Source organism: Eumetopias jubatus, unplaced genomic scaffold (genome assembly GCF_037043125.1).
Source record: "Eumetopias jubatus isolate StellerSeaLion01/CBP00866 unplaced genomic scaffold, mEumJub1_p1.0 scaffold_20, whole genome shotgun sequence".
NCBI lineage: Eukaryota > Metazoa > Chordata > Mammalia > Carnivora > Otariidae > Eumetopias > Eumetopias jubatus.
The window spans coordinates 1656326-1673597 of record NW_028274826.1 but is presented as its reverse complement, the minus strand read 5'-3'; the positions used below and the strand labels follow the sequence as shown (position 1 = coordinate 1673597).

Here is a 17272-nt window from a genome sequence, read left to right as displayed (position 1 = left end):
CTATTATTTGCTCCAATATACCTTCTGGTCTTCTCTCTCTGTCTTCTTCTTCTGGGATCCCAATTATTGTAATGTTGTTTCGTCTTATCGAATCACTTATCTCTCGAATTCTGCCCTCGTGATCCTGTAGTTGTTTCTCCCTCTTTTTCTCAGCCTCTTTACTTTGCATCATTTGGTCTTCTATATCACTGATTCTCTCTTCTGCCTCATTTATCCTAGCAGTTAGTGCCCCCATTTTTGATTGCACCTCATCAATAGCCTTTTTGATTTCGACTTGGTTAGATTTTAGTTCTTTTATTTCTCCAGAAAGGGTTTCTCTAATAACTTCCACGGTTTTTCCAAGCCCAGCTAGTATCTTTAAAGTCATGATTCTGAACTCTAGGTCCGACATCGTACTCATGTCCGTATTGAGTAGGACCCTGGCTGACGGTACTACCTCTTGTTCTTTTTGCTGAGGTGATTTTTTTCGTCTTGTCATTTTGTCCAGAGGAGAATAGATGAATGAGAGAACAAAATGCTAACAGGTTTACAACGTCCCCAGCAAATATACTGTAATCAAATCAGAAAAGACCTGAAACCAGGGGAAAAGAAAGGGAAAGAAAGAAAAAAGAAAGAGAAAAGAAAAAAAAAAAGAAAAAAAAAGATAAAAACAAAAAAAACAATACAAAAAAAGCAGAATGTGATCAAATATGATCAGGCTAGTGCATAGATCAGTGCCACACACTAGATTTTGGGCGTATTTTGGTCTGTTAGAAAAAAGTGCCTCCTAAAATTTTAAAGGAAGAAAGACATATATGTACAAAATAAGGGTTGATACAATAAAGGGATAGAAGATGACTGTAAAGATGAAAATTATAAAAGATTTTATAAAAGGACTTGATAAGATAAGAAGTTGTTTGAAAAAAGAAAGAAGATTTAAAAAAAAAAAAGAAAAAGCGGAGAGAATGTGATCAGGCAGGAGACTAGAACAGAATCATACACTAGTGATTTAGGGTGTATTTTTATCTGTTAGAAGAAACTGTATCTCAAAATTTTAAAGAAAGAACAACTTCTATATATATGCCAAAAATATGGGTAACTATTATGAAGGGATAAAATATGACTCTTCCAGTAAGTGGTCGCTTCTCTGTTCAGAGAGTTGTTGCTACTCTCCTCTTTGATCTCCTGTTGAGTTCGTAGGTGTTCAGAATGGTTTGATCCCTATTCAGCTGAATTCCTGAGACCAGAGGAAATCTAGGTCTCCTACTCCTCCGCCATCTTGCTCCGCCCCCGACAACTTTTTTTTTTTAAGATTTATTGATTTATTTTTCATGGGGGAGGGGCAGAGGGAGAGGAAGAGAGAATCTCAAGCAGACTCCACGATGAGCACAGAGCCCGACATGGGGCTCCATCTCACGACCCTGAGATCATGACCTGAGCTGAAATCAAGAGTCCGATGTTTAACTGAGTGAGCCACCCAGCTGCTCCACATGTTTGACGGCTTTAAAGAAAAACGATATATATTCTATTGTGTGCCTTATAACATGTAGAAGTAAAACATACGACAAAATAACACCAAAGATGAGAAGAAGGATGTGGAAGTCTAGCTGTGCGAGTTTCTTAAATCATATACAAAATGGTGTAACACCCTTTGGAGAAAGAGAATACTGAGTTAGGAACACATTAGAAACCACAGAACAACAACTGCAAAACAGAACTAATGGTTACAGCCAGTAATAGTAGTTAAACAGAAATCTAAAATAATACCTAAAGATGGAAAAAAGGAACGAAGAGATGAGGATAAGCAGAAAATAAACGGCAAGTAACCTCCTTTAACTCAGCCGTTACTGATACTTATGGTAAATGTACTCATGAAAATGCAACAGAGTAAGTGAGTCAGAGTAAGGAAGAAAGCGGTATCTACTTCTGTTACGCTAACAAGAAACCCACTTCATATATAGAAACAGACATACTAAACATAGAAGCACGGAAAAAGATGCAAACACCAATCAAAAGAAAGCTGGAGTCACTATATGAACATCCAAGCAGATGTCACAACCAAGACTGCCACCACAAGGACTGAGCAGACTTCAGTTCACCAACAGGCTATGAGAATTCTGAATGTGCACGGACCCTAACGAGGTACACAGGACAACAACTGATAGAACCCAAAGGAGAAAGAGCGTATCTTAAAAGTCTTCTTTCATTAATTAAGAGAATAAATGGTAGAAAGCAAGTAAAAATACACATTTAAACAACAGTTGCCATCGACTTGACCTAATGAGCATGTACAGGCTACCCACAGAACAGCAGAACACACTCTGTAAACAGGCTTGAGCACTGACCCACAGAAAGCATGTGCCGAGTCAAAAGTCCCAACCTGTGACATAAGACATGACGTGGTCCACGAACAGAACAGAATTAAGTAACAGCGAAGTTACAGAGGGCATCAGGAAAATCCCCCGCCACATGGTAAGGAAGCAATGTTTCCAAGTAAAGGGAAGGTGAGAAGAAATCACAAAGGAACTAGAAAATATTTAACAAAAACATAATGAAAATACAGTGTATAAAATTTATGTGATACAGGTTAAGTCATGCTCAGGAGAGTTACAGCTCTAAGGGCTTATAACAGAAAAGAACAAGGTAAAAAAATCAAGAGTCTCACTTCTGCTTTAAGAAGTTAACAAAGAAAAGAAAAATAAAACACAAACTAAGTTAGAATGAAGGAAAGGAAATAAAAGTCAGAGGACAGAAAATGAACAAACAATAAAGATTATCAAAGACACCAAAAACAGGGTCTTTGAAATGACTAAGTCAATTAACCGATGGTGAGACCGTCCAAGGAAAAAAAAAAAAAGAGATATAAATTACCAATATTGAAGACGCAAGAGGATATCCTACAAAAACTAAAAAACAAGAACAAATTTTATACCATAAAATTTGGCAACTTACATGAAATAAACTCTTTGAAAAACACAAATTTCCAATGAACAAAAAATCCGATTAACTCTACTATCTACTTCAGAAATTCAATTCTCAATTAAACACCTTCCCACAAAGTTAACTTGTACCTCAGATAGTTTCAAGGGGAGTAAGTTCAATACAAAAAAAAATTAATAAATAACACCAATCTTACACCAACTACTTCAACAAATACAGGAGGCAAAAAGACTTCCCAACTCATTTTATGAGGCCAGCACACCCCTAGGTAATAAACCAAATGCATTACAATAAAAACAAAACAGACAAATACAAACAAAAGCAACAAAATCAATATTCCTCGTGAATATAGGCACAAAAGTCCTTCCCAAAATATTAGCAAATCAAATACTGCAATATATGAAGGGGACACTTTGCATGAACAAATGTGATTTGGTTTACCCCAGGAATATGAAGCTGATACAATCAGTCACTCCATACAGATCATCCTATTAACAGATGACAAAGAAAAATCATACAATCATGTCAATAAACAGAAAAACTTCTGAAAAATCCAATCCCCATTTATGATAAAGCCTCTCAGCAAACTAGGAATAGAAATAATTTCCTCAATCTGATATGGGTAATGTAAAAAGAACCCACAGCTACCATCACACATGATGTTAAAAGGTTACGTGTTCCCCGAGATTAAAAGAAGACCAGGATGAATGGTTTCACCCCTTCTGTTCAACAGTGCATTAGAGATCACAGCCGGTGTGATATTGCAAGCAGAAGAAAGAGAAGGCTGTCTACTACGCACACTTGCATGAAAGAGCAATACTGTCTTCTTTGCACATGATATAGTCGTGTAGAGAGAGCATTCGAGGGAATTACACAAAAGCCACTAAAAAGACATGAATAGACATTTCACCAAGGAGGATACACAGATGGTCAACAAGCACAAGAAACAATGTTCAGGGGATGCCTGGGCAGCTCAGTCAGTGAAGCACGCAACTCTTGGTTTCGGCTCAGGTCATGATCTCGAGTTGTGGGACTGAGCCCCGTGTCGGGCTCTGTACTCAGCATGTAGTCTGCTTCGGATTCTCTCTCCCTCTCCCTCCTGCTTGCTCTCTCTCAAATAAATAAAAATCTTAAAAAAAAACAAAACAGAACAAAAAAACTGTTCAGCCTTGCTAGCCATTACAGAAACACAAACTCAAATGAGGTATCACCATGCACTTACCGAGATAACTAAAATTAAGAAATGACACCACCAAATATTAGCAAGGCTGTGGAGAAACTCGGGCACTCATGCATTGTTGGTGGGAGTGTTTCACGGTATAGCGACTCTGAAAAGCACTGTGGCAGTTTCTGCTTCTGCATGCACACTCTCCCACACATCCCTGACTTGGGACTTAATGACTTACTAGCTTCCCACTTGTTCCTGTCCACTGTGAAGTGGACAAAGGTCAGCTGCTTAGTGAGAAAGAGTCAATGTCAACCTCAACTATTACCTTCATCAGCTGGTCCAATAGAATCTGCTTTCCCTCATTCACAATCAATCAATAAGTTGTACTAACCCACATCATATAAATTATACATAATATCCTACAGAATTTAAACAAACCGTCCCAGAACACTGAGAAGTAAGACTGAAAACAAATCATCTGAGTGGTGGGCCACCTTGCACTGACTCAGAAATTGATCTAGAATGTCAGTTTGGACAATTTTCAAAACCAACTTCTGATCTGAGGAATGATGGGAGACCATAGATGTACAGGAGATACAAAATTATTTCTGTGTCTAAGAAAGGAACAATTAAAAACAGGACATACTTTGCATATATCTGGTGTATTTTTTTTTAAAGATTTTATTTATTTATTCATAAGAGACAGAGAGAGAGAGAGAGAGGCAGAGGGAGAAGCAGGCTCCCAAGGAGCAGGGAGCCCGATGTGGGACTCGATCCCAGGACCCCGGGATCATGACCTGAGCTGAAGGCAGACGCCCAACCATCTGAGCCACCCAGGCGCCCGCCTATATCTGGTTTTATCAACTCAATAGATACAGCACATGAGCATATATGTAATTTTTTAATTGGCAAACACCAATACAAAAGTGGGCAAAAGAGAAGGGTAAACCAACAAATAAATACAAATTTCTAATGAACATGTGGTGGAAAATTACAACCATCCTGGAACAAAGAGGTAGAAATGAAAACAAAGAATGGTCTAAATTTTCTCTATCAGAGATTTTTTTCTTCAATACTTATTTTAAGTGTTTTGAAGCACATTCACCAATAATCACATTCTGCTGGTTACAGGGGTTTGGGCATAACTCTTCTGAGATGACCTACCATGAGCTGAAACCACATGTGTTCCTTCACACACCCCCTGTTCTACTTTTCAGAATTTACCTGAAAAAGGAAGACTTCCTATTTACATGCCTCCTCTTAATGTTTATATATTTAAAAAAGCCAAAAACTAGGAGTTGCCCACTTGCTCCCACCCATGACAGAGGTGCCCAAGGTTAGCTGATGAGCTGAGAGGGGTCATTCTCCAGCTCAGCGGTTAGGAAACCAAGACCTGGGGTTCAAATCTGACAACCTGCACTCTCTTCTGCATCACCCTTGGGGTAAGAATGCTTGTTGTTGTTGTTGTTGTTTTTTAATCTTTAAAGGGTCGGGGGGAAAAGGGAGCAGGAAAGGCAGGAGGTTAGGCTGTGACAGACATATTACATGACCCACATTGTTATGTGACGATGACTAAATGGACAAAAGAATCAGCCACTGCTCACTAGTGACCAGAAAATCTTTCAAGATATACACAAAACATATAAAGGAATAAATTTCAACCTAGCGACCACATAAAGCACAGACAACCAAAAACACCTAAAGAGTCAAATATTTCCCAGTCTTATACATGTCAAACGTATATAATTTCCAAAAGGTCCAGTGTGCACTAGAATGAGGAAGGCCCCTGCTGTTCATGGTAAATTAACTGTACACCATATGTAGTGCAAGTAGCTACTCCTATCCAAACCCAACCAATCCAAGGAAAGTGACCAAGTCTATAATACTACCCAAGTTCCCTTGCCTTTACCAACAAGTGCTCGAGGGAAAGGTCACCGGTAGACCATCTCAAGTTTTCTTTACTCTCCACTGCATATCAGCAGATCATGTAGGAAGAATGAAGCTCTTCTCATTCAAATACATACTAACGTCTAACACAAGCACCAAATGCCCTCAACCGTGGCTTTGTTAAAAAAAACGATGTGTGCCAGCTCAGCAGATTCTCAGCATTTGTGAGAGACTGTTGAAAATGCTGGAATCCATAAGTACTATTCTCTCTGATCCTACCTCTTGCCTATTGCCCAGGAACAAAGGGGCACTGGGCAAAGACCAGGCAAGGTGCCTGACGGTGTCCTCTCCCTTCTCTCTCGGTCACAAGACGCAGTAACATTCCCCTCCTCCTAACAGAAGAGGGTTCTCTACTGTCCCAACTAAAGCAGAGTGCACATGCCTGTCTCCAAAAGGAGGCTTAACTTCTGAGTCCCACAGTATGCCAAAGCTAATGGACACCAATTACCACAGAGTTAAGTCAGTCAGCAAAAAGGGACTCAATTTGGACTCATTTAACCCTGCCAAAAGTTCTCAATCTTAAAGATTACTCAACTGCGAGGTTTAAAAACAAAAACAAAAACCAGAAGGGAAAGGAAAGCGAGAGAAAACAAAAGAGGACGAAAGTGTCAGGCCGACAGAACGCCACACACCCACACCTAGAGCAGGTCATGTGCCCAGACACCAGAGAAATGATTCTGGCGTAGTTTTCAAGGGCCCTCTGTTAGTAATAAGAGGATCGTTTCTAGGAACCTGTGCATTCAAGAAGTCAGCTGGTATGTGCAGACGTGGATTTGCTGCCTGGGAACGAGCACCAAGTGAGATGGCGCTGTAATTCCAAGAACGCTCATCCCCAGGGCTGGCAGCCTCTGTGTGCAGCTCACCGCCACCTTCAGCTTCCAGTCAGTTTCACCATCAAGCCGGTCAGTTGGAATAAAACACGAACCTTGGAAGGAGACAAGAAGATCCCAGAGTTACAGGTGCGTGAAGACCACAAGTGTGCGGCACAGTGGGACACAGCAATGACACAAAAATCTTCAAAAGCCTTTATACATTTGATTCACAAACAAGTGTGCTGAGAAGATACACGTCACTAACTAATCACTTACCTGCTATGTCGTGTCCTTGCCTACGGAGGCTTATTATTAATTAGGGCTTTATTTAAAAAAAAAATGGCTTGGATCATTTCTACCTTTAATTCATGTTTTAATAATAAAATAATAAGTAAATACACAAAAATATCCAAGAGTGTGCCATAAGTTCGCTAATAAACTATCTGACGTACCACCATAAAACATATGTTCGATAATAAAAGCACAGCTAAAATGCCAAAACCCAGGTAAGATCTATTGTCATACAACCCAATCAAATTTTAAACATGAAAAAATATTAAAGTAAACCTCCATTCACCCTCTGACCATACTATCACACCAGTTCATAGAACAGAAAACACAAAGTGACATACATACAAAATGATCCTGTAACATTATTTACTGTAACAAAAGGCTGGCAACAGATAATGTGAAAATCAATGAATAAAAGGGAGTACAAGCAGCCACATAAGAACGATAGGCTCGAAGACTGGGCTCAGACCGGAGACAGGGAGCAAGCCAGGAGGGGAGGGAGGGGGCGAGGGAGGGAACAAGGGAAAGGGAGGGAGAAAGACCTCAATGTTTACTGTTCACGATCTGCAGGGTGTACATCCCTCCGTGAGGAAAGCAGGGTGTAAATGCTGCTCACGGACTAGTACCTGCCACCGAAGAGCCAGGCGGGAGAGGGAGGGAATGTGCAGGTATGGACATGGGGACGACCTTTGCAGAGGGAGGACGGCAGGAAGGGGCTGTTTTATACTGCGCCCTCGGCAATCACACGTTTTACAGAACTGAAAAAGCAAATCACCTCAAACTTTTAAAAAGCAATCCCTAAAAACAAGCATATGAAACAAAATCACATCAGTTTCATCACCAAATGAATTCAAGTGACTTGATACAATAAACGAGGTACAAAAAGTCCAAGAGCATCTGCACATCCTAGTGACTTAGGACAAGTAACTTGTAAACAACCGCGAGACCCTGAGAAGACCCTGCGTGTGCCCTGTCCCCCCTCCTCCTAACACTATTGTCATTTGCACTTCCTGGCTCTGATCTGGAGTTTATCCCCCAAGTGTACATCCTCAGGACACTACAGTTGAGCCTTGTCCATTCTGGGTCTGTCTCCAACGTCCCTTTTTATCTACAGGCCCTCCCTGCCCTCCCTGGTTTGCATGTCACTGACTGAACACATAGGATGCAGGCAACCATCTCCCCTTCCCCTATGGGTCCTGTAACCCTGGTTCCTGCACCCAGAGCCCAGCTCACACTCCAAGGACCCTCAGCAATGCTGCCCAGCTGCCATCCACAGGCACCACGTCCAGGCTCTGCTTTGATACCAACAGCCCTTTGTGCTCAGAGCCCACATCCACGACCACAGCACCGGCTGAAGAAAGTGGAAGGAAGTGTACCCTTCCTTTCCACCATTTAGCTGGAATACAATGTCAAAGGAGAGGCATCTGCTCTTTGGATTCAGTCTGGTCACCTGGTGAAACAGTTCCTGTAAGAAAGCACTGATTCCTTGCAATTTATCCACATTTTAAGACAATGAGTTGGCCCCCTGCCGTCCTCAAGAGAAGACCAATCAGGCGTGTATATGCCCGTGTGCATACACGTGTGTGTGCTGCATGAGCTGCGGTAATTGAGAAGTTTCAGTGCAATGCCATTACTGTTATTACCGAGTCTCAAGTTGACCTACTGTTGGGGGGTGAGGATTTGATTTCCAGAGTTACCACATTATAAAGGTTAAAATGTCCAGGGTTCAACAAAAATCAACAGGCGCACAAAGAAACAGGAGAGTATAGCCAATTTAAAGGAGAAAAACGGGGCGCCTGGGTGGTTCAGTCGGTTAAGCATCTGCTTTCACTAAGGTCATGATCCCAGGGTCCTCAGATCAAGTCCCACATCGGGCTCCCTGCTCAGCGGGGAGTCTGCTTCTCCCTCTACCCCTCACCCCTGGTTATGATCTCTCTCAAGCTCTTTCTCTCTCTCAAATAAATAAAATCTTAAAAAAATAATAAAACGAACAAAAAAGATAAACAGATACTGTCCTTGAAGAAGACCTGATGTCAGATTCAATAGACAAAGACTAGTCTAAAAGATGCTCAAAGAACTGGAGAAAGATGTAAGTCAAGAAAACAAATTATGAACAAAATGGAATCAATAAAGAGAAAGAACACATAAAAAGAAAAAGAAATTCAAAAACTGACAAGTACAGTAATAGCAATGAAAAATTCCCGGGAGGGAGCTGAAGGCAGAAGGAAGAATCGGCAAACTTGAAAACAGGACAGAAATGGTCCAGGGTGAGGGACAGAGAGAAAAAGAACTAACAAACCGTGAGCAGAGACAGAGGAGTCCGTGGGCTCCAGCGCCTGAATCAGCATACGTACTGTGGGAGTCCCAGCAGGACTGCGGATACGGGGGCAAGGGAATATCTGGGGAAATAATTACTGAAAACATCCCAGATGTGATGAGAGACACACAGCTAAGCATCGAAGAAGCCCAAAGAGGGTCAAGTCAGATGAAGTCAGAGAGACCCACTTGGAGACACATTCTAATCAGACTTTCAAAAGGCAAAGAACCCTGAAAACAGCAGGAGAGAAGAGACTCCTCACATCCAAAGGATCCTCAGTAAGATTATCTGCAGATCTTTCATCAGAAACTTTGGATTTCAGAGAAAGTGCACCAATATGGTCAGAGCTGTAAGAAGAAAACCCAAGAATCCTATATCCAGCAAAACTGTGCTGCAAAGTGAGAGAGAAATCAAGTCATTGCCAGACAAACAAAAGCTGTGGCAGTCGGTGACCACCTGGACCTTTCCTGCAAAAGCCGCTCCCAGGAGTCCGACAGGCGCAAGGGAAGGACCGGAGACAGCAGCGGGAAGCCGTGCACGCAGTACGGTCTCACGGAGGGCCTACACACGGCCAGTCCCACCAGCCAGCACCACTGCGGCAACAGTCTGTCCGTGCACTTTGTTTCCCTCATGATTTAAGAGACTAAGAAATTGAAAGAAAAAAGCAATCATTGCTCTAAAAGTTGGAATTACTGTAACTTTGGCTTTTAACTCCACACCTTGTTTTCTATGTAATTTAAAAGGCTAATGCACTTAAAATAATTATTAGTTTATGTTTTTTGGATATCAGATCAGATAACATCTAAAGGTGTAATTCTGTGACATCTACAACCAAAGGGGTGGGGATGGAGCTGTAAAGGAGCAGAGTTTTGTATGTTACTAAACTTCAGCTGGTACCAATTCCAATGAGAGAGAGCTACAACTTAGGCTGTTACATGGAGACGCCACGGTAACCACATGGAAATGAGAAAGGAATTTAAACATTTCACTACAAAATATTACCTGAAACAGAAAACAATGCAGAAAATGATGAAAAAGAGCTCTGAGGCACATGGAAAACAAACTGCACAACGAGACAAGTCTTTTCTTATCATTACTTGACCCTGTAAATGCATTAAACTCTCCAATCGGAAACAGAGATTGCCAGAATAAGTGACAACACATAATCCAGCCATATATGCTGTCCAGAAGAGACTCACTTTACATCCAAAGACACAAAGAGGTTGAAAGTGGAATGATGGCAAGAGATACTCCATGGGAAACAGTATGGAAATTCATCAAAAAATTGAACACAGAATTACCAAATGAGGCAGGCCATTCCACCTCTGGGTATAAACCGCTAAGAGCTGAAAGCAGGGTCTCAAAAAGATATGTGTATTCATATGTTCACAGCAGCATTATTCACAAGAGCCAAAACATGACAAAAACCCAGTGCCCATTGATGGATAAATGGATTAAAGAAAAAAAAAAAAAACCAACTGTGGTCTGTATGTAGAATGTGATATTATGGAGCCTTAAAAAGGAAGGAACTGTGCAATATACCACAACACGGATGAACCTTGAGGACATTATGCTAAGGGAAAGGAGCCAGTCACAAAAAGACAAATACTGTAGGATTCCACTTATGTGAGGTTCCTGGAGGAGTCACAGTCATAAAGACAGAGAGGTGATGGTGGGTGCCACTGGCGGAGAGGAGAGAAGAATGAGGAGATATTTTTAATGGTATAGAGTTTCTGCTCTACAAGATGAAAACAGTTATAGGGATAGATTAGAGGGGCAGCTGTACAACGATGTGAATGTATTTAATAACACACTACTAAACTACATATTTAAAAATGGTTAAGATGGGGCACCTGGGGGGCTCAGTTGGTTAAGCATCTGTCTTCAGCTCAGGTCATGATCTCAGGGTTCCGGAGTCAAGCCCCAAGTCAGGCTCCCTGCTCAGAGGGGACTCTGCTTCTCCCTCTGCCCTCCCCCTGCTCGTGCTTGCGCTCATCTGCTCTCTCTCATTCACGCACACATTAATAAAAATCTTTTTAAAATATGGTTAAGATCGTGCAATACTGTGACTTATGAGAAATATGTATTTGGTCATTCAGATGATTCAGATGACCAAATATGTATTTCTCATAAGTACGTGGTCTTCATCCACAGCGCCTGGCTCTCTGCTCCCCAAACCCTCAACATTTCCCAAGTGTTGAGAGTGATAAAGGTGTCTTTTATTAATGAAGTCGACTTTTGGAACCCACGTACTCAAGCTGCCAGGAGGTCCAACCATGGGATCAGAGGGCTGGAACTTTCGGCCCCACGCCTGACCTCTGGGGAGGGGAAAGGGCCCGGAGGTTCAGTCAGCCAACGGCCAATGATTCAATCAATTGTGGCTATGCAAAGAAGCCTCCATAAAAACCCTAAAGGGCTGGGTTCGGAAGCTTCTGGATTGGTGAACTCCTGGAGACTGGGAAGAGTGGCTGTCAGGAGAGGGCATGGAAGCTCCACACCCGTTCCCCAGACCGCTACCTGTGCACCTCTTCATCTGGCTGTCGATTCTACCCTTTGTCATACCCTTTAACAAACAGGTAAACGTGTTTCCCTGAGTTCTGTGAGCCGCTGCAGCAAATTATGGAGGAGGTCACTGGAACCTCCAATCTGCAGCCACTTGGTCAGAAGCACGAGTCACAGCCTGGGACTTCCGACTAGTGTCTGAATTCGGGGGCAGGAGGCAGTCTTATAGGACTGAGCCCTTAACCTGTGGGATCGGATGCCATTTCCAAGGCAGACAGTGTCAGAATTGAGTTGAAGTCTCAGACACCTTGCTGCTATCCCAAGAATTGCTTAGGTTTGTATGTGTGGGAATCTCTCTACTCCACGATGGAACTAGGTCCGGGAACTCAAAAAGAGGTAATAAATTTTATATTATGTGTATTTTAACAAAGTAAGAAAAAAGATACATTTAAAAATTAAAACTGTTCGCCAGCCTTGGGGAAAAAAAAAAATTTAACGGCAAAGCTACGGTCATCATGGCGGTGTGGTTCTGGTGAAGGAGCACACTCAGGTCAGTGGTGCAGAACAGAGCCCAGAAATAAGCCCCCGTGAGCACGGTCAGCTGCAACAAAGGAGCAAAACTTGTCTCCTCAGGAAATGGGTGCTGCGACGACAAAACGCCCCACAACAATGGCATCCAGACACAGACCTCACATCCTTCTCAAAATTTAACTCAAAATGGGCCACAGACCTGAATGTAAAATGCAAAACTAGAAGTCCTAGATGAGAACAGGGGAAAACCTAGGTGACCCTAGTGTAGTGTGGTGACCACTTTTCGGATACGGCACCGAAGGCGCAATCCAAGAGACAAATATGTGATGAGCTGGACTTCATTCAAACTCAAAACTTCTGTTCTGCAAAGGAGAGTATCAAGAGAACGAGAAGATAAGCCACAGACTAGGAGGGAGAATGTTTGCAAAATACACACCTGACAAAAGACTGTTATTCAAAATATACAAAGAACTCCTACATCTCAAGAATAAGAAAATAACCTGATTAAAAAACGAACCACAGACCTGAACAAAGAAGACACACAGATGTCAAATAAGCACATGAAAAGGGGCTCCACAACGTCCTGTGTCATCGGGGAGACAAGTTTCAACCACAAGGAGACACCACTGCACACGGATGAGAATGGTGCCCAGTGCTGACGGGGATGGGAGAGCAGTGGGAACTCGCACTTGCTGCTGGTGGGGATGCAACGTGGCGCAGCCACTGCGGAAGATGGGCGCAAGTCTCACTAAGCTAGACACAACCGTACTGTATAATCCAGCGACTGTGCGGCTTGGCACTTACCCAAAGAACATGCGAACTTAAGTCAACACAAAAACCTGCACACGGATCTTACAGCAGCTTTTCTCGTAACTGCCAAAACCTGGAAGCAACTAGGATGTCCTTCAATAGGCAGATGAATCAACTATGGTGCATCCAGACAATGAAGAATTATTCAGCGCTAAAAAGAAATGAGCTGTCAGACCACGAAAGAAAGCTCATAATGCACACCACTCAGTGAAAGAAGACAATGTGATACGGCATTCTGGAAAAGGCAAAACTATGGAGTAAATAAAACGATCAGTGTTTGCTGAGGGATGAATAGATGGAGCACAGAGAAGTTTTACAAATAGTATCATGAACGAAAACACTTCGTATGATGCCATAATGGCAGATACATGTCTACATTTGTCCGAGCACACAGAGGGCATCCCGGCAAGAGCGAAGCCTCATGTCAGCTGTGGACTCTGGCTGATAGCGATGTGCCGGTCTGGGTCTATCACTGGTAACAAATGCAACACTCCACTGGGGCCTACTGATGACGGGAAAAGCTATTCTGGGTCCCTTGTGTTTCCATATAATTTTAAAATCAGCTTGTCAATTTCTGCAAAAAAGTCAGCTGGGATGTTCAGAGGGATAGCACAGAATATGTAGATCAATTTGGGGAGTACTGCCATTTTAACAATATTAATACTTCTAATCCATGATATCTAGGATGTCTTTCCATTTACTTAGGTCTCCTTTAGTATATTTTGACACTGCTTTGTAGTTTTCAAAGTACGAGTGTTGCACTTTTGTTGCTTATTCTTAACAATTCTTTTATTTATAAGTATTTTATTCTTTTTAATGTTATCATAATGGAATTGTTTTCTTAAAAAAATCACTTGAGCCTTTGGGTGTGTCTATTTCTGGGTTCTCCACACCATTCCACTGATCTTTATTTCTTCTTACACACTGTGTTGGTAAATAAAGCTAGGTAGTATGCCTTAACATCAGGAAGTGACCCTTCTCACTCTATTCTCATGAAGGCCGTTTTCGCCATTTTAGCCTTGACAAATTAGTTTTAGAATAAGCTTATTGTGTCCAAAAAAGTAAAAACAAAAAACAAAACTTCGGGGCACCTGGGTGGCTCAGTTGTTAAGCATCTGCCTTCGGCTCAGGTCATGCTCTCAGGGTCCTGGGATCGAGCCCCGCGTCAGGCTCCCTGCTCCATGGGGAGCCTGCTTCTCCCTCTCCCACTCCCCCTGCTTGTGTTCCCTCTCTCGCTGTCTCTCTCTCTCTGTCAAATAAATAAATAAAATCTCTTAAAAAAAAAAATCTCGCTGAGATTTTAATGGGAACTGTATTAAACCTATATTCAATTTTAGGAAAACTGGCATTTTATAGTGTCTTTGATTACTTTCATGAACACAGTTATTTTCAGCATACCTAAGATTTTGTTTTCATTAGTACTGCCTATAAGAGTACTTCATTTTTAATTTCAGTTTCCACATGTTGGAAATGGGATTGGTATTTGAGTGGTGATCTTATAATTGGCCACTTCGCTGAACCTATTCATTATCATTAGTTCCAGGTTTTTCATCAGTTCCTTGGGATTGTCTATATACACAATCATGTCGTCTGCAAATGGGGACATTTTTAGTTCTTCCTTTCCAATCTGAATTCCTTTAATTTCCTTTACTTGCCTTATTCTATGTAGCTAGAAATGTCAGTTAAATAACAGTGCTTAAGAACAAACATCCTTGACTTACTCCCAGTCTGAAAGGAGAGGCATTCAGAATTTCACTGTTAAGTATGATGTTGGCTCTATGTTTTTACAGATGCCCTTTAAATATAATTAAGGTAATCACCATCTAATCCAAGCTGTGGATAGTTTTTATCATGAATGGGTGTTGGATGTAGTCACATGTTGATATGATCCTATAATTTTCTTTTAACCTGTTCATAGAGTGGATTACACTGGGTGATTTTAGAATGTCGGAATGGGCCTTAAGTACCTGGAATAACCTCCACATCATCATGATGTCGAATTTTCTATATATATTGCTGATATCAACAGGCAATTATTTTCTTAAAGAATTTTTTTTGTGTCTCTATTCACAAGGGATATTTGTTTTCTCTTGTTGTGCTGTCTTTCTCTTGTGCTGACAGGAGGATAGTAACTGGACTCCTAACACGAGCCTGGGCAGTGTTCCATCCTCAACTATATTCTGGAAACTACTGTGTAAAAATGACACTAGTCTTCTTTAAAAGTCTCAAGGAATTCTTCATGGAAAACATCTGGACCTAGATATTTCCTTCCTGGAGATTTTAAATTGCTAACTCCATTTCCTTACTGTTTGTAGAACCATTCATACGATCTGTTTAATTCTGACCGAGTTTGGATAGTCTGTGGTTTGGGAAGAATCGGTCCATCTCATCTAAGCTGGGGTACAGCTGTCGGTGGCGTATTCCGCAATGACCCTTTCAATGGCTCGGGACCAGCGGTAATGTCCCCTCTGTCATCCCTGAGATTGGTGAATGCTTTTGCTTTCACTGATTTACTATCTTGTCTTCCTATTCTCTGTTTCACTGATCTGCTCTGATATTTATTTCCTTTCTTCTGCATGCATTGGTTTAATTCTGCTCTTCTTCTTCTAGTTTCCCGAGCAAGGAACTTGGATTATTAATTTGAGATCTTGAGTCGGCACTGACTGCTATGAAATTCCCTCTCAGCACTGCTGTACATGCATTCCGTGTACTTTGTTGTCTTTTCATTTTCATGCAGTTATATATATTTTGTTTCCTAGATACTTATCTCATAACTAGAGCGCACTGTTTACTTTTCACATATTTTAGAGTTCTCCTGTTGCGCTGTTTCTAGTTTCTACTTTGATTCTACTGTGATGAAACAACCGCTGTATGATTTCAAATTCTTTTCCAATTTTTTGAGGTTTTATGGAAATGCTTTATATTGGTACATGTTCTATGGACACCTGAAATAAATATGTGCTCTCCTCCTGTTTCGTAGAGTGATCTGTATACGTCAGTTAGATCTGGCTGGCGGATTCAGTGAGGATCTTCTATGTCACTGCTGATTTCCTGCCCAGCACTTCTATCCAAGGCTCAGAGAGTGGCGCTGAAGTTCTCACTCATAACTGTGGATTTGTCTATTTCTTTTGTTCAGCTCCAACAGTTTTTGATTCATGACTTTTGTGATTCCGTTATCTGGTGAGTGCAAATTGAGAATTATTTTCTCTTCCTGATGGGTAACCCTGGTATCATTATGTGATGTCCTTCTTTATCTCCAGTCATTTTCTTTACTCTGAGCTCTATTTCACTGGATATTAATATAGGCCCTCCTACTTCTGATCAATTTTTTGTGGTTTATCTTTCCCATCCTGTTACTTTCTTTCATCCTACCTGTGTCATTGGATTTTAAATTCCTCGTGAATGGCACACAGCTGGGTCTCACTTCTTTATCCACTCTATCTCAGGATTGGTATATTCAGACTGTTCATAATAAAAGTTAATTACTGACACATTAGAGTATAAGTCTGCATTTTATTATTTGTTTTCTATTGGTTTCCTCCGGTATTCATTCTTCGGTTTCAAATTTCCTGCTTTCTTGTGTGTTACCTGAACCCTTTTCAGGAGTCCATCTTAGTATCTCAGACTGTATCTCTATGCATATTTTTTGTAGTGTTTGTTCTGGGTACTAAAAAATACATGCTAATACTTATTAAATTGTTTAAAATATTTATTAAATTGCATTCCCTCAAAAGAACAGGATAAAGAAACTGTCTTTCAAATTTAGCTGTTAAAAAAGATGTTTAGGCTGAGTAACGAAGGAGGACCCCTCAAGTGTCACCTTCAGTCCTGCTCTGCTTGTGTCCCTCTGGATCCTTCTCAAACACCTGGACTTCAGAGCCGATGTGAGGACCTGGACAACCTTCAACTTCTAAGTCTCCTGTTCCAAACAGTTACCCTCCTTGACACATTCCTCAAGTAGTAATATTTAAGTCG

The 17272-nt window shown here is 41.3% G+C and overlaps 1 protein-coding gene across 5 annotated transcripts in view; it reads right to left on the bottom strand.

Annotated features, from left to right (window-relative positions):
• LOC148162109 (putative phospholipid-transporting ATPase IIB) overlaps window positions 1-17272 on the bottom strand; it is a 140147-nt gene that overhangs the window by 56662 nt on the left and 66213 nt on the right. For 4 of the 5 annotated variants that reach the window (XR_015767193.1, XR_015767194.1, XR_015767195.1 and 1 more), the window contains one exon: window positions 6767-6959. Coding sequence is in view for 2 of the 5 variants with exons in the window: in XM_088020242.1 (XP_087876368.1) it covers window positions 6775-6959 (185 nt within the window). In the remaining 3 variants the exon portion in view is untranslated. Of the gene's footprint in view, window positions 1-5097; window positions 6960-17272 lie in introns of those variants that run through there. The other variant, XM_088020241.1, reaches the window with a different exon arrangement.